This window comes from Chrysemys picta, chromosome 3, assembly GCF_011386835.1.
Source record: "Chrysemys picta bellii isolate R12L10 chromosome 3, ASM1138683v2, whole genome shotgun sequence".
NCBI lineage: Eukaryota > Metazoa > Chordata > Testudines > Emydidae > Chrysemys > Chrysemys picta.
This window is the reverse complement of record NC_088793.1, coordinates 106069096-106092496: the sequence shown is the minus strand read 5'-3', so window position 1 is coordinate 106092496 and position 23401 is coordinate 106069096. Positions and strand designations below refer to the sequence as shown.

The 23401-nt window shown below is 42.1% G+C and overlaps 1 protein-coding gene across 13 annotated transcripts in view; it reads left to right on the top strand.

Annotated features, from left to right (window-relative positions):
- NHSL1 (NHS like 1) overlaps positions 1-23401 on the top strand; it is a 244036-nt gene that overhangs the window by 97082 nt on the left and 123553 nt on the right. The window contains exon 1 of one of the 13 annotated variants that reach the window (XM_008176987.4): positions 22760-22901. The exons of the other annotated variants lie outside the window; for them this stretch is intronic. Within the exon in view, the coding sequence (XP_008175209.2) occupies positions 22886-22901 (16 nt within the window). The 5' untranslated portion in view covers positions 22760-22885. Of the gene's footprint in view, positions 1-22759; positions 22902-23401 lie in introns of those variants that run through there. 13 annotated transcript variants of the gene reach the window in all.

The following is a 23401-nucleotide window of genomic DNA, read 5'->3' as shown; positions in this document are numbered from 1 at the left end:
GATAGCTTTGAGGATTCTGCTGATGCAGCTGGTCACAGTCGTGATTGGTGAGCTCAGTTTTCGAAGCTCAGGCTCATTAAAACATATCTTTGACTGATGATGCCCAACAAGAGACTGACATCGCTTGCTATTTTATTGCTTGAAAATGCCATTGGCCTGTCTTTGGATCTCTCTGATTCAGGGCTGGCTCTGGTGAAAAAGTCGCCCCAGGTGAAAAAGCCGCCCCCCGCCGGGGAGCGCGGCAGGGGAGGGCGCCGAGCCCTGCCGCGGCCCCGCTCTCCCCGACCGGCCGGAACGCCGGGGGAGGGCGGAGAGCCCGGCCGCGGCCCCGCTCTCCCCGGCCAGCCGGAGCGCCGGGGGACGGCGGAGAGCCCGCTGCGGCTCCGCTCTCCCCGGGTGAGTGCCGCCCCCCTCCAGGTGCCGCCCCAAGCACATGCTTGGTAGGCTGGTGCCTGGAGCCAGCCCTGCTCTGATGCTGTGCTTCAGTTCATGAGGGCAAAGAAGAGAAAAGCCACCTTTTGAACTGAAGGACTAGGGTTAACATTCTAAGGCTGTCACCTACTGTAATACTATTTAATACTGCTCCACCCAACGTTGGTGCACAGTTCAATTTTTTGATGTTAGTACATTTCAGTTATTCTTAAAATTAAAAGGTTTCTATAGCTTAGAAGAAACAATTTTTTTAAAATTTGCTTATATATGGCATGAATAAATACAGATTTACAGATCCTAGCGTGCAAATTTATTGTCTTATATGACAGGGATAAATCATGCATGCAAATTGTGCATCAAAGCCATGAAATGGGCTACAAATGCAATAAAAAAGAAGGTATTCAAACGTTTAACAAATGGGAAGGGAGGGGGCGCCAAAGATGCTCACTGCTTGCGTTGCCATTTTGTCTAGGGCCGGCCCTGACCACACTTCTGACCGCTGAACTGATAAATTAGGACATGATTTTCTTCCCTTAAATAATTCCTTGTCACTTAATCAAGTTCTTTTAGAATACCCAGGAAAGGTTTGAGATTAAGATAAGCAATGAATAGTTTGGATGCTTCTTTGAATTTATGGATACCCCACGACAGAGCATCGCAATCCCACATCCCCAAACAATCCCTCTCAAACAAAAGTTGGTAGGCTGAGGCCTGTAGTAGTCTGTTTGTGTGAAGCCCATTGGCCTGCTACTGCCTGTTAATGTTAATGAAAGAGGACAGAGCTAGCTGTTTCTTCCTCTAGCATCTTCAGGGTGGTTTTGTCACTTTTTGGAGAGTTCCAGACTTCTTTCTTAGGTCTTCTCCATTTTTGTGTTTTTCCTCAATGTCCACATCTGCCAGTCTCTCTCTGTGACCTCCATTACTCCATATTTACATTCTCTCATCCCTCTTAGATTTCCTACTTCCCTTGGGTGTTGCATACAATTAAATGGATTTTTAATCGAGAAAATTGCACCCTAGTCAAAAGTTAACTCTTGCTGAAAGTTCGGAATGGGGCCAATAGCTTGCAAAATGCTTTTCAAACAATTTATGTTGTTACTGCTAGCCTTTATCCTGTTTGCTCCTCCATCTCAATGGTTTAATTTTTTTTTATTCTCTAAGGCCTTGGCTACACTGGCAATTCACAGCGCTGCACTTGCTGCGCTCAGGGGTGTGAAAAAACACCCCCCTGAGCGCAGCGAGTGCAGCGCTGTAAAGCGCCAGTGTAATCAGCGCCTGCAGCGCTGCACGCTCGTTCGCAGCGCTGCAAGCTATTCCCCTCGGAGAGGTGGAGTACTTGCAGCGCTGCGAGAGAGCTCTCACAGTGCTGGCGGCGCGACTACACTCGTGCTTCACAGCGCTGTGAAACCGCGAGTGTAGCCAAGGCCTAAGGGAAGGTAGATCATAGTTTGTTTATGGTTTGTGTTGGTGGTTTTATTGGGGAGGGTGGTTATTTCTTAGGTGTTGACTGTAAACAGCTAGGTTTCAAATGCTTTATAGAAGCTGGGGAACTGTCAAGGACATATTTGACCTTATATTCTACATTTAAATCATAGAATATCAGGGTTGGAAGAGACCTCAGGAGGTCATCTAGTCCAACCCCCGTCTCAAAACAGGACCAACCCCCTTTCTCTTTTCAATAAAACAAAACTGAGAAGCTATAATACAGATACTTTTGACCTCTGAACAAAGCTTAAAGGAGCAGCTGTAGCAAATAGAAAAATACTCTATTTTGTGACTATTCTCCAGGCCTTTGGGGGGGTGTTTGTGTGTGTGTGTTTATTTATGTGGAAGTGCAATAGCAGCACTATAATTAAGGTTGCATCCCACTTATGCATTTGGAACTTCTCAAAACCTCTTTGTAGCTAGGGTGACCAGATGGCAAGAATAAAATATATCGGGAGACATGGAGGACGGGGGGGAGCCATAGGCTCACTGCCCCCATTGGAGCCATGGGGGGAGGGGGCGCATGGCCCCAGCTCCGGCCCCTGCCATGGGGGGACCTAGAGGGAGATGTCACCACTTCTGGGGAGCTGTGTGGAACCGGGTAGGGAGCCTACGAACCCCACACCAACTGGACGCCTGGCAACCTTACAGTAGTGGGACAAATGGCATCCTGATTGTACATAGGTCAGGGCGCGGGATAAAGAGATAAATATCGGGACGTCTGGTCACCCTATTTATAGCTTAGACCATTCCTCCTTTAATAAAAAAAAAAAAAGGCCATGGTGGAAAAAATTGCTAGAGGTGTCTGAATTTTCAAAGGCATTGTGTGCAATAGGAAGTGTTCCCTCAGCATTGCTCCACATCTGCCCCTCATACCTTCTTCTCTCCTGCCCTGTCCCTTCCCGTTTTCTTTCTTTTTAGCTTATTCCCTTCTAATTATACCCACCTTCGGGGAGAAGGGAGGCGGGGAGAAAATAAATTGTGGAACTAACCTGATGTTTGCTGCCGTAACATTTGTTCACAGTGCTTGCATGTTATATCCCTATACCCACTGTGTGTCTGTCTTGACTATTTAGATTATAAATTCTTTGGGGTAGGAGCTATCGTTTTGTTCTGTGTTTGTACCTAGCACACTGGGTTCCTGGTCCATGACTGGGGCTCCTAGGTGCTACCATAATACAAATAATGAATAATAGTATATTAGCATTCAAAAATCACTTTTCTGGACTTTGGGCTGGCCTGCCTTATCGTTTTTCAGATCCCTGCTGAAAATAAATAACTGCAGATTCCTACCGTACCAAATTTATTGCAACAGCAGATAGTGAATGACTTCATATGCAATACAAATGTCACATGCAATACAAATGTCACAACAGTTCTGTTGATTCTGCAGAAAGATAAGTCACTTTCAGCTTAAGGTGTTACACCAAGATTTGCTGGCAAACTTCTGGTGTTTTCCCAAAGCTTAAATTCTCCAACATGAAAGGGAGACTCCTACAGCCGGGGGTGCTGGAACAATGTGTACTGTGAGGGTGCTGACAGCCATTGAACCAAACTGCAAACCCTGTATATAATGGAAACCACTTCAAGCCAGGAGGTGTGGCATCACCCCTAGTTCCAGTACCTATGCTTACAGCTCACAAATGGAGCTACCAGCTCTGAATCTGCGGTGTCTTCTGTGACAACAAGTCTCACCTTTCCCCTTGCCATGTTAGAAGGAAAGCAGACAGAGGAGAGGACTTCTCCCTGAAGTTGTATAAGGAGCTGAACTAGCAGCCCTATTGCTCATGTACTTGTCCTTGCTGGTGAACCTCTTGTAGTTTGTTGTCAGGAACTGATGAGCCGCAGCTAGTAGTGAAGGGCAGAGGCAAGAGGGCATTACTGGGGTGAGAGGCATAAATGAGAGGAGAGCATAGTAATGTGAGGACATTTTAGTGGGAGCCATTAATGGGCTGTCCCCCCACCCTGCAACATCCCCACGTATCTTTACACTGTCTCACTTGGCCTCCCCCAAGCATCGAATGTGTGTGTCTATGCTACTGGCAGTGCCACCTGAAAAACCACTCTTGGCTTGTCACTCAGAAAAGTGTTATTTTTAAGATGACTGTCCCTTTAAGGATGGATTCAAACAAAGTTCAGAAGGTGGAAATCACTGGCATTTTGCTGTGTAAAAGGCCAAGTCTTCAATAGAACTTTTAAAACTACAGCATGTGGAATGTTTGGTTTCTGGCCAAAAATCTCAAAACTTGAAACATTTTTTATGCCAAAGCTTTTTTTAAAATTGCAGAATGGAAACTACTTGTGGGCTCAGGCTGTGGTGCCATAATAGCATAGATTGTGTGGATAATTATTGTGTATTGATATAAAATGTTAACTTGGAAATGCCACAACTATACGTTAGGTTTATATTATTTCTCTGAGAATGTATATCGGTAGTGTTTTAAATTCCCATAAACTTGACAATTAATGACTCTTAGCATAAGTAGCAATATTAGTGCTGCTTTACTATATCATTACAAACTATAAAGTTAGTAATGCTTTTGCCATCTGTGATTGATTTAAATACTGATGGTATCAGGTAAGTTTTCTTTAACATTCCAAAGAGAACTTCATCACTCTGGGATTTAATTTTTAGAATATTTTCATGCCTCAATATTTAACATTGTGTCAACACTTTTTTCAGAAACTCATTTAGGGATTTACAAGTTATCCTTAAATTTTTTTTTTTTAACCAAAGAAGGAAACTTAGTTTTCAGTATCTGTTTGTAAATATCCGATTTTTTTTTTTTTGGTAAAGAAAGTTCAAATTAAATTTAAAAAGTTTAATTTATAAATTGTAGGTGTATTTCCTAGAAATGTTGATTCAATTTTTTTGTTGTTAGTTTATTAAAGGAAATATTGGCGTAATTAATCCATAATATAGATTAATGTTTTTAAGCCATTTTATTTTTTAATGAAAAATTCTCTAGTCACATTTTTGTACATATGTGAACTAATTGCTATCAGCAATAAAATAAAAATAAGGCTGTTTAATACACAGACTGTGCTGTGCACTCTTAGAAGGAGCTGTTATGGCCTGTTGGAGCAATACTCTGACAGATTGCAATGTTTGTAGGAAAAAGCATTGTGCAAATAAGTGTTGAGGCATTTGTGTAAGTACATAAATACCCATTTATAAGAGCCTAAATAAGTATTTACCCAAGAGTTTGGAATGTCTCCCAGGTAAATCCTACACTGTTCATAGAAGTCAGTCTTTTTTAAGTAAGAAAAATAAATTGGTATATCATAAACACTGTTATATTACAAAGCTAAACCTAATAGTAGAAAAAAACCCTAGAAAGTTTAATGTGAAGTCTGATGCTATGTTCTGCCACACTCTGCCTTTTACAGGTTGTCATTACTTGAGGACATATAGCTAAAACCAGATGCATTTCAAATGTTTATGCCACAATAGTTTCCCATGCTTATGCTATGTATTAATTTGACCCATAATATGGTACTCTGAATGTTAACCCTGAATACCCTACAGTTGGTCAGTTCAGATATTTCATGTGTTTTTATATAAGACGAAGTAGTTCTCAAACTGGGCCAATCATTGTTGCTGTGTTCGGATATTTATTTTACGTAAGGCATGCAATATTTGTCACAGCGTTTGTGAACATTATACAGCAGAATGCATTTTTAAAATGCTAATAATATACAGTGTCAGTCACAGCTTTTCGTGATGATAAAACAGCTGGAGTTATGCAAAGCCACTAATTTTTAGTGTGTGTGTGTGTGTGTGCAGATTACTATAGTAACTTCTGCATTTTTGTAAGTAATCACCATTTTTGTGTATTGACAATTGTTTTGCCATTTCCACCAGTGAACACAGCTGTATATGGCAAAAATATAGAGGTCTGATTTTTCTGGACAATATAGTGAATTTGATCCACAAAAACAAATTATTTTTCCATAGACATTTTTGACATATCACATATAAATCCAGATTGGGATCATTTATCTGAACCCTCCAATTTAGCTTTGGAGGGTTGGATAACCTGGCCCTATATCCAAGCCATCCTTGTTGCTGATACTGCAAAACTATTGCTGGATATGCCTGTTTTTATCCTTTTTTCCCAGCACAAATAACTTCTCATGGCAAAACTATTTTTTGCCTTGCTCTTTTGTCCCCTAAAATTTAGGGAGAGAACGAAAAAAGTTTCACTCTTGAATTGTGATTGTATGTTTTGTTGAAAGTTATTCTCAGAAATGAATACTTCTCTTCAGCAGCATTAGTGATGACTCCTGTTCAAGCACTTCTTCCCAAGTCAGGGATATGGTGAATGGAGAATGGAAATTTCTGCTAAAGGAAGTTTCCAAACAGGTGCTTTTATTTAAAGAAATACTGTCACTGTTTCAGCATGTTCATTCACAATCTCTCTGCAGTCTCCTGGGGTCTGATGCTGCAAGATGCTTAGTGCCCTCATCTCCTACTTACTTAACTTTAATTTTTAACTTAAGTTTAGGTTGCTGAGCCCATCACAAAAGGCACTCAGCATCTTATAGAAGCAGGTCTTCGGAAGCAATTTTTGTGATGATGAAAAATTAGTGAAAGAATCTGCTACTATTGTATGAAGAGTTGAGAATCAAAGTGCTTGTCACATAAGTTCTGTGTGGTTTTTATTAGTTAACTCAGGTGTTTATTTATATGTAGATATTTGTGAAGAAATATGAAATTTATATGACAAGCTGAAACTTTCTCATTAGTGTTTTCCGATGGAAAAAGTCACTTCTTTCTATCTGGCTTTACAGTAATAGAGCGTCTGTTGATTTTGTTTCTCATATTTTAGCCACAGTTTAATGACATACCCTGCTTTGAAATTATAAAGTACTTTTTGTGCCGTAGTTCTAGGAAGAGTTTACATGGATCTCTTTTTGGAAAAAGAAGACAGACTAAAAAAACACACACACAACAAGTTGTGAATAGGAAGTGTCTAGATCAGAGGTGGGCAAACTTTTTGGCCCGAGGGCCTCATCTGGGTATGGAAATTGTATGGCAGGCCATGAATGCTCACAAAATTGGGGGTTGGGGTGTGGGAGGAGGTGAGGGCTCTGGCTGGGGGTGTGGCGTCTGAAGTGGGGTCAGAAATGAGGAGTTCAGGGTGCAGGAGGGGGCTCTGGGCTGGGGAAGGGGATTGGAGTGAGGGGGGCTGAGGGCTCTGGCTGGGGGTGCAGACTCTGGGGTGGGGCTGGGGATGAGGGTTTGGGGGTGCAGGAGGGTGCTCTGGGGTGGAACTGAGGGGTTTGGAGGGGAGTGATCAGGGCAGAGGGTTGGGGGGCAGGGTTACAGGCTCTGGCAGCGCTTACCTCAAGCAGCTCCCAGAAGCAGCGGCATGTCCCTCTCTGGCTCCTATGTGGAGCGGCCAGGCTGCACTGCGCGTTGCCCCGTCCGCAGGCACTGCCGCTGTGGTTCCTGGCCAACGGGCGCTGCAGGGGCTGCGCTTGGGCCGTGGGCAGCATACGAAGCCCCCTGGCTGCCCCTATGCGTAGGAGCTGGAGCGGGGACATGCCACTGCTTCTGGGAGACGGGCGGAGCCATGGCATACGCGGAGTGGGGCTAACCCCGACCCCGCTCCCTGGCTGGAGCGGGGCAAGCCCCGGACCCTGCTTCCTGGCGGGAGTTTGAGGGCCGGATTAAAATGTCTGAAGGGCCAGATGTGGCCTGAAGGCCGTAGTTTGCCCACCCCTGGTCTAGATTCTTAAGTGCACACACAAAATGTTGTAAACAGAATTGTGGCTGTAGGTGGTGTTTAGATTGTCATGGTTCCAACAGCAGTGCTATTACTATCATTTGTTTGCTTTTTGTAATAATGAGAGAATGAACATAATACTGTGACTTCAATATAGGTTTTAATCCTTAAAAATAATTTTTAATTGCATTACTCATAGATAGCTCCTGAGGATAGAGTTTGCATCTTTTCCTTGTTCTCCAGATTTGTTCCTTTTCTCTGTTTCTTATTTTCACTTTTCTGGTCCTTAGATTGAAAATGCTGTTTCAGCAGAGGGACAGAGTCACTGTCTTTGACAGTCCTACCACTAGCTAACTGTATTTTGTAAATGGTTATATGCGTTTCAGATAGGTATCATACTGAGTGTTTGTTTGCCCCAGTGCTGTATAGTCAGTCAGGTAGGCTCTGTTACAGCTTCCACCGGCTGATGAAGTAAAACAGAATTCTGTTTTTACACCAAAGATTGCTGGCCATCTGCAGTTGGTTAGGTTACTTGATTGAGTCTCCTGTAACTGAGAAGACGCCTGCCTTCATTGGAGGGCTTGTAGCTCAGGTATTCTGGCTGTACCACTGGGAGTGTGGATGAGCTCGAAGGGATACATGTATTAGTTATGCAGACAAATGAAAATTAAGGTGAAGCTAAGGTTAAGAGTACATATTGGTAACTTAAGGATAAAGAACCTTACAAGAATGTTGTAATTAGTTCAGAGAAAACAACAGACTATCAAAAAGGCTAGGCGTTTCGGTCAAACCATTTGTAAATTAAGACCTATCAACTAAATTGGCTCTCTGCTTTCTGGTTTTTGCTACAGAATCTCAAAAAGCAGCAACAACAACAAAAACAAAAACAAAAACCCACTGTAGAAGCCTTATTGAACTCTAGTGAACCCTTCTATTTTTAGGCTGCTCATAATTCAGGAATCCATGGCTCAATTCACTTGAATTGTGGTAGACCTAACCAACCAACTTGGAGGCTAATACATCCTTATGGTTTTTTTGAGGGAAAGGAGCAAAATTGGAGTTCAAATGGGAACTCAGTTGTAACCTTAACTATGGAACGGTTACTGTTGCTGCAGGACAGAAAATCCCTTATGTATGACCTACTGTTCTGAAACATATTAACCCCCACCCAAAAAAACCCAAACAGAACAAAAACAAAAAATCCCCACAAATAAAACCTGACCCTTTGAAATATATAGAGTACATGCTTGTGGTATATAGCGGAGTTAAATTGTCAGCCTGGGCATAATCTTTTGAAAACACAAGAAGATGGAATATTTTCTGTACCAGCAAAACTTAATTAGAATGTACTCTTAAATCTTCTCAATATTTCTCCTACATATGCCACAGCGGCCTCCATTTTGGCACTTTACCTCTGTGGAGCAGATGGTTTCCTCAGGCACTGCTCTCCTGATCATCCTGTAGCATATGAGAGGGAGCGAAGAGCCGTGAATTAAGTGTACTTGCCCGTACGCTCAAAATGATGAAGATGTTGAGAACAAGAGGGCAGCTTATAGGGAAGATATTCAGAAGTTGCTGAGGCCAAACGTGGTAGCATGGTGGGAGGGAGAGCGAGTGAGGAAAGGGAGCTGTACTCTGAGAAATGGATCACTGACTTGTTGGATAAAATGGTCACAATTCTCCCAGTGCATGAGCTGAAATCCTGAAAAACACTGGTTCCCTGTAATAAGAGTGTGAGGAAGTACACCCTTCTGCCAATTCCCCGTACATGTTAAACCCCCATTTCCTGCACACACTATGTAGCATGTCCATTAGCCATGGTGCAAGGAGCTGTGCTTGCAAATTGGCAGGTCTGATTTAATTATTACTAATATAAACCTTGTTCCCCTGCTGGAAGACAACACAGCCAGTCTTGGTAACGTACTTTGCCTGATTAACTGCACCTGCTGACCATCCCCAGAGAAAAACAAAAGGTTGCACGCCCACTGATATAAACAGCAGATCATTTCTGGTATATCCCTGCAGACTTCTCTTCATATACACACCACTGCTCCTTCCCCTGCTTGTATGTTTGTTGTGTAAATTTTCTTATTTTCCTAGCCCTTTTGTTTTTATTTTGGACATTGTGCTAAAGGGTGGATAGGGAATGGTGGCTTTATACTATAGGTTCAATGAATACTAGAGTTTTATATTGTCTTTTGAGATCTGAAATGTGCTGGTACAGAGCTGTGGTTTCCACAGCCTTCTCTGTATTGTTTCCTTGTTTTCCCCTATTGTGGGGAAATCAACTGAAGAATGGGGGTGGGGGTGGAGCTGAGAGAGTGCCTGAACTCCCAGAATAGCCAGTAATCTGGTGGTAAGGGATATTGGTTATCCAGGATCAAGTACCCTGGTCTGTCTGATTTGACAAAGGGACTTGAATATGGGTTTCCCATATCCTAGGTGAGTTCCCCAACCACCAGGCTATTGTGTCTCTGTTAGGGCACTCCCAGACTGCTGTAAGGGAACTGACTGCTGGATCCTGTTTCTTTTAAGCCTCTTTTAAGCCTCCAGGCTCTTCCCCTGTGTTGGGGTCCCTAGGCTCCTCTTAAGGTGCAGATCCTCTAGCACCCCCTCCTGAGAGCTTAGACTCCACAGTCCAGAACTACCTGCTCCCTAGTACCAGTGCTGATACCTCAGGTGCTCCCATACCTTAAACACAACCTCTCACAGAGCTCTAGCTTTGGGTGCGTTCTGGGTCTACCGTTTAACTCTTTAAGGGCATGGGATAGGTGTAATTCATACCACATGCAAACAGAGTTCGCACATGATCCTAACACCATTGCTCTTTACTTAGCATGAAAAATACACAGATCTGTATAGAATAATAAACCTACATGCATCCCTGCCTCAGTTTCCTCACAACTTCTGAACATTCTTTGGGCCAGGGTCAGAATCCTCTGCGGTGGTGGACAGGGTCCTTCTTTTGCAGTGCATGGCTTGTCTTCCCAACCATTGGCTTCTCTCTCCCCCAAGTCAGCTTGCTTTGACATTGGTTGGTCCTGAAGCTAACCTGGCCCCTCTGCTATGAAACATGCCAGTCCCTTCCCCTCTCCTGCCCAGAACTTCCTGTGTGGCTCTGAGTTTTCCCCCTGACCCACCCAGCCTCAGTAGTTTTTAAAGGCTAGCATCAAAACCTTGGTGTTTTTGTCCTGCCTTTTGGGGTTTTCCACTTTCCAAATGGCAGCTCTTACAGACAAGCTGGAGAAAACTGGTGGTTCTGGCTTTAGCTGATAGGTGACTATATATTAAATTATATAAAATAAAAACTGAAAATGAAGGGATGGAGACCTATATATAGATCTCCATCCCTTCATTTTCAGTTTTTATTTTATATAATATTCCCCATGAATTTATCAGTGTTTATTACCACAAAAACAGGTGAAAATCAGTGCAAAAAACTATTAATAATTTTTCTGGGTAAATATCAGGGTGTATTTTGGTGGATGGAAAGACGGGCAAAAAGTATTCAGTAGATTAATGCTTTGAATTCCGTTCATCAATGTGGTTTGCTGCAGAACTAAAACAGAACTCAAAACACAATGCAACCTCTGAGTTTAAGAAAATATCTCTCTAATCCCCAAATAAAACTTTGCATTCAAATAAACAGTTTACTGTTGTAGACTTAGAACTATTAGCCTATAAATATTTATATTTAATAATTGGGTCACACCATTTGCAGCACATACACTCAACTCCATCCTTTTCTCCTAGGTTTTTTTTTTTTAATTTTCAAATATTTGTGTTCTGAAATGTATTCTGATATAGATTTTCGTTTCTTCTCATTTTAGTGTATTAGATCTTTAAACCGTTAGCTGCAAACAGCTTGAAAAATATACGTGGTGGGCGTGAGATTTATCCTTACATTCAGATGCACATGCACTTCAGAGCTTGTGTGCATGCCAGTTTGTTTATTGTGTGTATCTTCTAGACTAATACATAGCCTTACTTCAACAGGCATCTTTGCATATACAAACAGGCTAATGTATTATCATAGTACATATATCTCATGCAAGGTATTGTGTTTTATTAGGAAAATACAAGTAAATTTTTATATTCGAATGATACAAAAGTAGGGTGAAAATCAGAAAAAAATGAATAATACCTTTTGTAAAACCTGGGAATTTTTCCATAAAAATTGATTTTAACTGAAAACGAAGGGCCTTATATATTTTACCAGTGCTGCTGACATAAAGTCAGGAATTGAGTCACATTTTATAATAGTGCTGTGCACTTACATAGCATCTCTCATCCAAAGATCTCCAACTGCTTCAGATGACCTTAATTCAGCCGTGCCACCCTACCCCGTAGGATAAATATTACTATCCCTGTTTTACGGATGTGTGAAAATGAGGCACAGAGAAGTCAAGTGACTTGCCAAATGTGACACAGAGAGATGCAGTAGTAGAGCAGGAAATGAAACAATAAATGTGATTCCAGTTGCCTGCGTTACAGAGGGGCAGCTATCCTCGTTTGCTCAGCAGGTGACAATACCAACTTAGTTTGACTCCTTCCATCTGGCTTCCTCTGGCTAACTTAGACATGAGTCCAGCATATCCTGTAGGTGGTAGTGCTGATAAGAAACATAGGTAAGTTTCTAGGCAGACTTCATTTTGATTAGGTTTGTGAGAAAGGCAACAAATGTACCAGATTAGTTGTGTCAAAATAGAAATAGAAAACCCCCTTTGACTCCCCTTTTAGCATAGGCACTCTGCACACTGAAGGCTGGGTTTCGGTCGAGTTGTTTCTTATTCCATGGGTTATCAACCTGGAGAGTCACACAGGTAGAGGAAGGTCATAACCTTTTTTTATGGCTAGATACGAGTGCATTGGGTGGAAAGAGGCTGGCAGGGGAATTCTGAAACTAATTACAAAAGTATGTAAAAGTTGAGAATCACTGCCTTATTCTACTCCACACATGGTAAAGGGCTAACATGGTTTCATATCTCAGTGAGGACAAGGCCTACGTAGAAACGTTTTGTTTTGAACTTTTAAGGAGTTGTGTGGGGTCTGAGTCCTATGGTTCCAAATCATTAGAGAGCCACATGGCTAAATCCCTGTACAATGCTCAAAAATATTGTGGTTAATTGTTTCTGGACCGCCGAGTGAACATTAATTGCCATAGGAAAGCTATGTCTCAATAACTGGGTATCATCTTCTATTGCTCTCATTCACTTGTCCTCTTTAGTCCAGAAGGGAAACAAGCTTTTTGTTTTTGTTTTGTATGTCAGCCATGGGTTTTTTCAGTGTGTCACTTACTAGAAGATAACCGCAGTATGTGTCCACCATGCATATTAATGTGCATCTCAGGGAAGCTACCTGTTCTTTTTCAACCACAGATGGTCTGACTATGTTAAATTCTAGTTATTAGAATGTGTGCTGTTTGGTATTTTTTCTTAAATGTAAACAAAGTAACCTGATCCTGCCAGGCACACTTCTCTTTTCCTGGCCCTTTTAAGATTTGCCTTCTAGACAGTAAATAAAACGGTAGCAGAATAATTCCATGTTTTCCCTGCCTTACTTGATCATGACATCCCATTTTAGCACCATTATCATCAGCACTATTGTTGTCATTATTCTTTTATTATAGCAAAATACTGAGTTACCGTAAAATAGGAACCCATTGATTTCTGATGCAAAGTACTATTTAAGTATAAATAAATGTGATGAAGGTTTTTGCCTCTGAGAACAGGTGGTCCTCTTCTTAGCATTTGTGCAACATACCTCAGGTCGCATGTGACCAGGATTCGTCACTAAGGCTAAGATTTAGTCATGGGTATTTTTAGTAAAAGTCATGGACAGGCCACGGCCCATGACCTGTCCATGACTTTTACTATAAATACCCCTGAATAAATCTTAGCTGTTCTGGGGGGTCCTGGGGACCACGGCTCCAACAGCCTCTGGAGTGGCTCCCGGGCCGTCTGAGCAGCGGCCGGTGTGGCAGGCCCCAGGGCCGCACTGACCGCTGAAGCTGCAGAAGTCCAGGAGATCCTGGAAAGTCACGGAATCCATGACCTCCATGACAGATCTTGCAATCTTATTCATCACTGAATTTGGTCCGCTGGTTGGATCTTTAGCTTCCCCGGCTTGGAGTAAAGTTGTAAGCATCACTAATACAGTTCAGTTGTGTCAGTTAACCAGATGTAATTTGATACTGAAGTTCTTGCCAAGCAATGATTTTAAATTTAAAAAAAGTTTCTTACAGCAGTGTCTTGATATCCTGGATAATCTTTTGTTTTTCTGCACCACTTCTGTTATGGTGATTTCTTACCTATAGAAAACAAAACACTTTTCTCCCCCCACCTCTTTGCTTCTCTCTACCCCGCATCAGAAACCTTTCATTAACTATTTTAGTATAGTGTCCTCTTTGTCCTCGTAGTAAATCCTTTGTCTTTTGTCCTTCCTCTTTGTACTGCTTCTGTGGCTAAGGAATTCCTGAACACGTTTGGAAAAGTTGGTAACAGATTCCTTCCTTGACAGCAAGTCATAGAAGATTTTGCTCTTTGTGTGCCCCCTTAACAAGTCAAACAAAAGATAACCTTAAATACTTGACAATTCTAGTTTGCAATAAACTAAGTCTCCATAGTATTAGTTCTTTATTTTCTTTCCAATAATAGCAAAGTGAGATCTGTGCAAATGCACCTACTGCAGAGGTGTAAATAACTTTGAAAAATTAATATTAATTTAGGATTCTACTTTTGGTGAGCTTCAGTTAAATAAATGATTGAGATTTGGCATCTGATTTCAGATTAAATTTTTAGTGTATATAATTGGGTGCCACTTACAGGTGGTGAGATGGTGCTTTAGGGTAATTTTCAAAAAAGACTAGATGCATATAGAAACCAATTTCAACTTTCAAGTGTTGCCACAAGTGTTTTAAGCATTCTAATTTATTTTTATTTTTATTAGTTTAAATGTTCACAGTTGTGGGAAATTATGTGGTGGCAGACAATAGCTATTTAATGACAGTAGATTTTGAGACTCAAAAGGTTAAAGTTTTATAAAGACTAACGGTCAACATCATATATAAAAATGTACAAAGTAAATTTATTGCCATCAAACTCTAATATGTTCTCAAGCACCATTTTTCTTTGCCTACCTGTACATTTCTGTTATTGTTGATGGGAATATTTGTTTGTTGGTTTGTATGTATATGGTGAAACTAATGTTTCCTGACATTTACCAATTAAAAATCTAATCCTCCCAAACCTTCTTACAAGTAAGGCTGACACATTTCTGTTCACTAGGCTCCTGGTGACCAAGTGCACTGTGGAGGGAACACATTGGATCTTTGTCGGATATGTTTTAAGGTGCTAGTTTAACCAGTGAAACAATGGAGCAATGTTAAAAATAGAGGTAACTGGATAGAACATCCTCCTATGAAAGGATATCTGAATAAGAAAAAGAGAATATAATATAAAAGCCAAAGTAGTAGCAATCTTTGTTTCATATTTTTGGAAACAGTGGTGTACTTTTAAATATACTTTTAGAATTCAAAGGATATTGCTCACTAGATTACAATCATTTTAAGGCTGGTCAACTTTTGGGTCTATAAAACACTGTTTTCCCTCTCAAGAAAATCCTAGAAAGTGAATGAGTTCAGGTATATACAGGTAACTCCATTATGTGCTTGGATTAACTTTCATGTCTGTGAATGCTTTTTGGTGTTAGTGATTAAGAAAACAAGAAGTCTTTGAAAGTGTGTTGTTTATGGCTGGGGATATTACTTTGTACATTTGTGAAATAATGAAACACTGTGATGGATGTTTTCAAAAGTTGTCTTGAAAATGAAGGCACCCGTCCTGTACTTACATATGTAAGTAGTTTCATTACACACTTGAGAAGTCCTGCTGAACTTAAAGTTCCTTATATGCATAACTGTTTGCAGGATAGGGGCCTACTTTTTGGTTAACTTGTGTGTAAATATTTAGCTATCTGAGATATTATCAGCAATCACTGTGGTTCTCCTTTACCAGGCATGTTTTCAATTGGAAATGTAGTCACTTTAAAAAAAAAAAAAAAAAAAAGTTAATTAGTTTCAATACACCTCCTCCAAGGTCCCACACCCAATTCTCTAGTTTTATAAAGTGCTATTTTTCCTCTATAGTTTTGTGGAAAAAAACCCACACAAAACGGAGAAAAATGTCTCTAGTGAAACTGATTAGATGTAAAGTGCTATCAAATATGCAAAGTAAACAGAAAATATAGGGAAAATATTTTTCTCTAATATTTCAGCTACAATAAGATTGTGTTACTCGTCACAACAGTAGACAATATAATTTCAGACAGAAGTGTGATTTTTAAAGGAATGTTGTAACTTTAAATACACTCGTGGACTTCCAGAAGCTGACCTTTTTTCCTGTTGTTGGTGATGTGAACATTTTTGTGCGGGCATCTCTGTCTTTCCCAGAGAGAGACAATTCTGTTTTGCAACTTGGTAGTTCTAGTGTCTGGATGCACATTGTAGCCCAGTAACAGCTGAAGCATGATAGAATGCAGATGGAATAGGAATAGTCCAAATTCAGAGCCTTGGCGATTTTGAATTTGACAAGTCTGATTTATGGGATTTGTCATTTATTTTTAGGAAAATGGGGCAACCTGGAACAAATGTTTCTAGAGCCAGAGGTGAGATTTTAATTGTGCTTTCTCTTTGCAGTAATCTTTTTTAAAAGAAAAATATAAAGGTCTTTTCCCCCCCAAAATGTTTATAATGTCCTTTTTATTTACTATTTATAATAATCCCTTTGGAAGGATGAAATTTTGGTTTTCTTAATAAACTTTTTTCTCCATCCTGTTTTTTTTTAATTATAAGGGTAGCTTAACAGTTCTGGGCTAATGATATTTATTTGCATTTTTTAATAGAACAAAATAACAGTGGAGCATTTGGTGGTTGTCATCAGGGACTTTCGTGCAATGAATTCCAATGACTTTGCACACAGGAAAAAGAATGAAAGACACACTTTAACTTCCCAAAAATCCCGTTTTTTTTTTTTTTTTTTTTAATACAACACCTCCATCCAGCTAAAGAATGGATAACAACCCTTGGAAAGGCAGATCCAAGAAGAAATGTGGGTAATTTAAGAATGGTCATTCATGGATTGCATTATCAGGCCTTCCCACTTAGCACTTCACTAGAAATAATGCCTTCACGAGGAAGAGCAGTGGCAGATGGAGTTACCTCCCATTCTTTTCCATTTCTGTGGTAAAAATTGTGGAATATGCATGTGTGCAGCATTTCATACTCATAGCTGACAGGTTTGTGCAATTCTACTTGTGTGACATTTTATACAATTAGTTTAATGAGCCAATTTGCATATTTGCAAGTAAATTCCATGTAACCATAAACTTCAGCACCTCTGTGAGATAGAGAAATATAACTATCCCTCTTTTATAGATGGGGAACTAAGACATAGAGACACTGAGTGACTTGCTTAAGGTCACTCAGTGACAAACCCAGAGGAAGTCTGTGATGGAGTAGGGAATTGAACCAAGATCTCCCAAGTCAGGCTAGCGTCCTTATCCCTGGACCAACCTGAACCATCACTGGACCAGCATTCCTCATTCACCCCATTCTACCTGTCCCAGGCCCCCCATTCAGCCTCTTTATCTGTTGCCCACCCACTGCTGCCACTATCTACTTTGGGGTCTCAACCCTTGACCAGGCACACAGAGCAGGCGCAACTCTAATGGCCAGAGTTGGGAACTGCAGCCCTTTCTTACAGCCCATCTGGGTGCCAGAAGATCCAGTTGGATTGTGGGAATGCATGGAAGGGCTGCAAGTGCATGAGTGTCCTACAAGACACTAGACAGTCTTCTTGAAAAGGCTGGATTTATTTCTTCCTCTGAGACAGTGTTTTTGGCAGAAGTGTTCTCCAGATGCATAATAAAAAGGGAGAAATCCCTCCTTTCTGCTTTGTCATGTGCTATTGTGTGTATTGGTGATTGCTGAGCATACTTCAGAGAAAGCTGGAGAGGAGTGAAGAAAGGAACATCGTTCTTATTTGGATGAAGCATATGCAAGATATTCTTAGTATCTGCGTTTGTTGGTCAGACTAAGTTATGAGGGATGGCTTGAACATTTAAAAAAAAATTAATAGACTCTAGAGATTGGAAAATACTTGTTAGGCTTTGTAATCCATCTCCTTGCCAGTGCAGGATTGTTCCCTACAGTGCATTGAATAATGGTTTGTCCAGCTGGGTTTAAAATATTTAAAGTGATGGGACTTCTGCTGCTTCCTCTGGAAATTATTCCAAAAATAAAGCGTCTACTTGGCCTAGAATTGTTTTCCTGTTGTTCAGTCTACCTTTTTCTCTTCTTAAATACCCCTTTGTCAAGTTATATTTATTTGACACTTTAAATTTTCTCATAAATCAAACTTCTCCAGTCTCTAACAAAATGTGTTGCTCTTTTGAGTTCCTTCCAGTATCCTTCTGTTAATGAGAAGCCCAGGAGGGAATGTTACATCAGAGCCATATAGAAAAGGATTGTTAGCTGTCCATAACAGAGATGGTTTTATCCCACTCGTGGCAGGCTGATGGTTGCCTCAGAACAGGCAACTCTACAGGGCTGGAGCAGTTTCTAACTTGCTGTTTCTTCCTCTTGCACCATACAGGGTTTTATGGCTGCTTCTCTCTTTGCTTTCTGTTGCTTTGGCTTTCTGCCTAACTGCAGCAGTGTGTCAAGTGAAGAGGAGAAGGAAGCCAGTGGAAGCCTTCCCATCTATATTTCCAGGCTAGGATCGCTCCCACCTACATTGGAACTTGTATGCTGAGCATGGGGAGGAGAGAACACGGGGGGGAGGGGAGGGCTGGGGAGCAGACATAATCTGTCTCCCTCATTCTGCTTCCCCAACTGGGACTTCCCTTCCACTACTCATTCTGGGCAAATCTCCGACCCCCTTCCCTGCGGATTCTCCATCTCTCTATCCCTCTAGAAACTCCCTCATCTTCCTTCCCAGTTCCTTTCTTTGCTGGAAACTCTCCATCTTCTCCCCTGAGAGTGTCCATCTCTCCTAACCCAGCTAGGGATTTTCCCACCCTCCCTCCAATGACAGCTGGAAGTGGCAGCCGGTCCAGTGCAGTGGGTGCATAGAAGCTGGCCTGTCAGATGCTTAGAGCAGACGTATGAGTTCTGAAGATGGCTGGATCATTCCTTGCAGAAGGGACTCTGAAATCCTCAAATCACTACTGCATGATATGAAGCCTTTGCATGTGCAGCCTCAAAACGGCATTGGCCTTTTTTCCTAGTGTATCACATTACAAAGTCATGTCTAATTTGCATGTCTAATTTCTGTGTCAGCGTTACTGCTTCCCAAGTCTCTCCATCCGACTTGCATATCTGTGATTCTCCCCCGCACTCCCATCCCAGATGTACAAAGCTGCATTTTTTTTCAAGTTAAATATCATTCTGGGGTTTTTTTCTGCTTAAGTTTTTAATCTTTCTCTAGGACCACTTGCATTATTTTGCAGTACTCACTGGAGTTCACAGCTGCTCCCAATTTAGAATCCCCTGTGAATTTCATTAATGCTGTTTATTTCTCCTTCCAGGTAATTAATTAATAGATTTACCAAGACTGGACCTAACATTGATCCTTGTGGCACCCAACTAAATGCCTCCCCCAACTTAATAGGTTGCTGTCCGTCGTACAGATTTGTTCACGATTGGAGCTCTTTCCAAATAATCAAAATAGCAAAAGATGCAAATATTCTTAAAACAGCAGTTAAAACAATCAAAATAATATTTTTTTTCTTAATTTCATTTCTCAGATAGAACATGTTCAAACTTTGAAATAGGTCTGCATTCTTCCCATCAGAAAAACAGGTTAAGGCAGTGGTGCACAAACTTTTCCAGGCGTGTGTCTCTCCCCCCCGCCCCGCCCTCAGTAACAGAATCTGTCTGCACCTCCCCTCCATTACTACACAGCCAGGGCTTCCTCAGTCTTGGGCTGAAGGCGGAGCTGGGGACAGAACTCAGGATGGGGAAGGAACTGGGGCTAGAGGTGGAGCAGAGGATGGGCGGGACTGGGGGTGGAGCTGGCCCGGAGGCGAAGCTGGTCTGAGGGTGGAGCAGGGATGGAAGTGTAGCGCGCCCTCCCACCCCCCGTAGGAGCTGCCCGGGCCTGGCCACACCCTCCCCCCGGACTTTCCTCAGTGCCTCCCTAGGGAGGCACGCTTCACAATTTAGAGTTAAGCTAAGTGAGCTCTGTCTCTCAATCATGGATTCACCACCATAAGGTCTACCCCACTTTTTTGCTGGAGCACTTTATTCCAAAGTTGTAACCCACTGATATAACTTGTGTACAGTAGAACCTCAGAGTTACGAACACCAGAGTTACGAACTGACTGGTCAACCACATCCCTCCTTTGGCCTGGTCCACACTAACCCCCTCACTTCGGACTAAGGTACGCAAATTCAGCTACATTAATAACGTAGCTGAATTCGAAGTACCTTAGTCCGAACTTACCGCCGGTCCAGACGCGACAGGGAGGCTCCCCTGTCGATGCCGCATACTCCTCTCGCCGAGCTGGAGTACCGGCGTCAACGGCGAGCACTTCCGGGATCTAGACCAGACGCGATAAATCGATCCTAGAACATCGATTGCCTGCCGCCGGACCCGGAGGTAAGTGTAGACGTACCCTTTGGAACTGGAAGTAAACAAATACAGTACAGTGCTGTATTCAACGTATATTACTAAAAAAATAAAGGGAAAGTTTAAAAAAATATTTGACCAGACAAGGAAACTCTTTCTGTGCTTGTTTCATCTAAATTAAGATGGTTAAAAGCAGCATTTTTCTTCTGCATAGTAAAGTTTTCAAGCTGTATTAGATTGATGTTCAGTTGTGAACTTTTGAAAGAACACCGATAAAGCTTAGTTCACAGTTACTAACAACCTCCATTGCCAATGTGTTTGTAACTCCAGGTTCTACTCTTGTTCTACTACAATATGGTAACACGTATTGAGCAACAATCCGATAAGTGCCAAGCATGGCTAATAGGACTCTGCATACTATTAGTGCTGATTGTAGTCTTAACTGCTGTTTTCAAGGTGTCTGCAGCATTTGCTATGTTCATGCTTTGGGAGAAATTCCAGAAGATGATTTGTGTATGCATGTGCTTCTGTGTTTCACAGTGGAGTCTGGATTGCAGGAGCTCTATATGCTTTAAATAATAAATTTAGAGCTGTATTTCCCAGTTTTACAATGAGGTCATTTACCATGAACTCTTTCTTGCTCCTTACCACATACAATTCTTTAGTATCTAAGGGGCCATCTGCACCATAAACGAAGGTGTGATTGCAATATGGGTAAGCATGCCCACACTAGATTTGATCTAGCTGCTGCGGGTAACAATAGCAGGGAAGACATGGCAGCAAAGATCCCAGCACGGACCAACAACTTGAGCACATCCCCAGGGTCCCCAATGGGCTTGTACTGGGTAGGGTTGTACTGAATTGGGAGGGACAGTCCAAAAATGCAGAGTTCTGGTCCTGGGCTTGAATGACTCTGGGACAGGCACCCGCCTCTTTCCGGGGTGGGGTGGGGGAAGGCTTAGGTGGGCCTTAGCCCACCTCTTGCCATGAGGCCACGCCCCCTTCTCTCCCCAAGACCCCACCACCAGGCCAGAAGCTGGAGCTGGGCAGTAATAAGAGCTGCCCAGGGAGCTTGGGCTGCTATGGGGAGCGCTGGAACCTCCATCTGCCATGGGTGGTGCGCCCCAGCATCCTGCCTGGCCAGGGGTCGAGGCCTCAGTCGAAGAGGAGGGGCAGGGATGGGGCCTTGGTGGAAGAGGAGGAACAGGGGCTGGGGTCACATAGGGGGTGGGACTCTTACACGTGTCTTGCTTTTGCCTTTTGAAAAGGTGGTCACCCTAGTACTGTGGTGATGATCCCATGCGGAAGTCTGTGCCACCCATGTCCTCACTACCACTATTACCCTCACCAGCTAAATGAAAGCCAGCATGGGTATGTCTACCTGCATTGCAGTCACACACCTTCATTTGTAATGTAGGCATACCCTTAGATTCTGGTTCTGCAAGCACTTGCTGTGGGGCATAGGGCTAAGTGTACCATGTTTAGTCCTACTGAAATATCAGTGGCACCACACCTGGTGGTAAGCACAATACTTGGTAGTAAACGTTTTCAGGATCAGACCCTTACAAAGGGCCAGCACATCTCCAGTCCCTGAGCTCAGGGACTTCTCTCTTAGGGGACACAGTGCTTCAAAGGAAGGCAAGGCCATGGCCCCACCCCCTCCTCACAGGCCTGTGGAGTAGGACCAATGCACAGGGGGTAGTGCTGAATCCTTGGAAGTGAGGTAGCAGTGGGCATGGTACGTTCCCACTGTGTGGTGTGCATCAGCCCTACCCCAGAGTTGTGCCTAAAAGATACAATAAAGCCCTTAATAACAAGCGCTAAATACTACACAGTCCTTACACAGGCAAAACTGCTAGTGACTGCAATGGGAGGTTTGCTTGAGTAAGAGCTGATAGGATTTGGCTCAAAATGCGAATGCTTAAAACTGTCATTTAAATTCATTTGACATCATGTTCGATTCCCTAATTGCTAACCTTCTTTACACAGAGCGCTGGAGTCTTGTAACACTCCCTAGCTGACCTTCAAAACAACTACGAGTAGGACTCTAGGGAGATTTTTGGTACGTTGTATGTATGATGTATATACATATCTAACATACAAACCTCTCAAAGCACTTTTTGGGGGAGAGAAAAGCCATGCATTCCAGAACAAAAAAAGTTCACGAAGAGCAGAGTTAGTAATTCATAACAAACAGTTGAGTTGGATTAGAGTGATTTATTTTTTCTAATGCTGACCAATTGGTGGGTATAAGCTGTGTCCACAGCAGTGAAAAATGCTGACTGATGAGATAAAACAATTGCACTCAGGCTTATGCTGTGCTGGGATTGACTAAAGAGACAGACACAGTAGCCCTTTTTTTTTTTTTTTTTTAGTAAGGGTTATTTGGAATTGATTGGGTGGGGAGGTGAGAAATAGGGAGGTGTCATCAGTGCAGCTCAGAAATCAGTGGTTTGGGTAGCAGTTTCCTGTAACAGCATGAGCTGGCCCACTGCCACGCTTCTACGGCTGTGTGCTTGAATAGGGTAGACTGGGGAACAGCTGTACCTAGCACTCTGTGTTGTGCTTGGGAAGCAGAACACTTCCTCTTCATGGAACAGCCTCAGAATGTTTTGTCTGAAAGGTGAGGGGGCTTCTTTGACAAAGTTGTTGCGCTGGTTCTAGCCAACAGGACTGTGTTGTTTCATAGGGATGGATTTTAGTGTTAAGATGGCAACTCCTTTAAAAACACAACTTGATGTGAGTTTATTCTGTGCAGAAATGAGAGAGTGGCATCAATTCATTGTTCCTTTTGTTCCTACGAGCAGGCAAAAGACCCACTGCTGCCTGGTTGGAATTCTCATGTAGGGTACATGAATGTTTGTCAGACAAAAGGTCAAGCTTGTTGTATGTGTGTGAAGTAAACTTGGGTAGCTTAATGTAGAGAATATTTCAAAGGGACTTAGTTGCATCACAGAAACTTTTGGAAGGGTTTATTATGTAAAGCATGTGTACCGGTAATGCTGCATTGTGAGTTCAACAAGACCGTATCTCAATTTAATTATTCCCAATTGGTTTTGTCATAATAATGCAAATTCTCAGTAGAAATTAATTCTGCTGTTATGGTTTATATCTTTTCTGGAC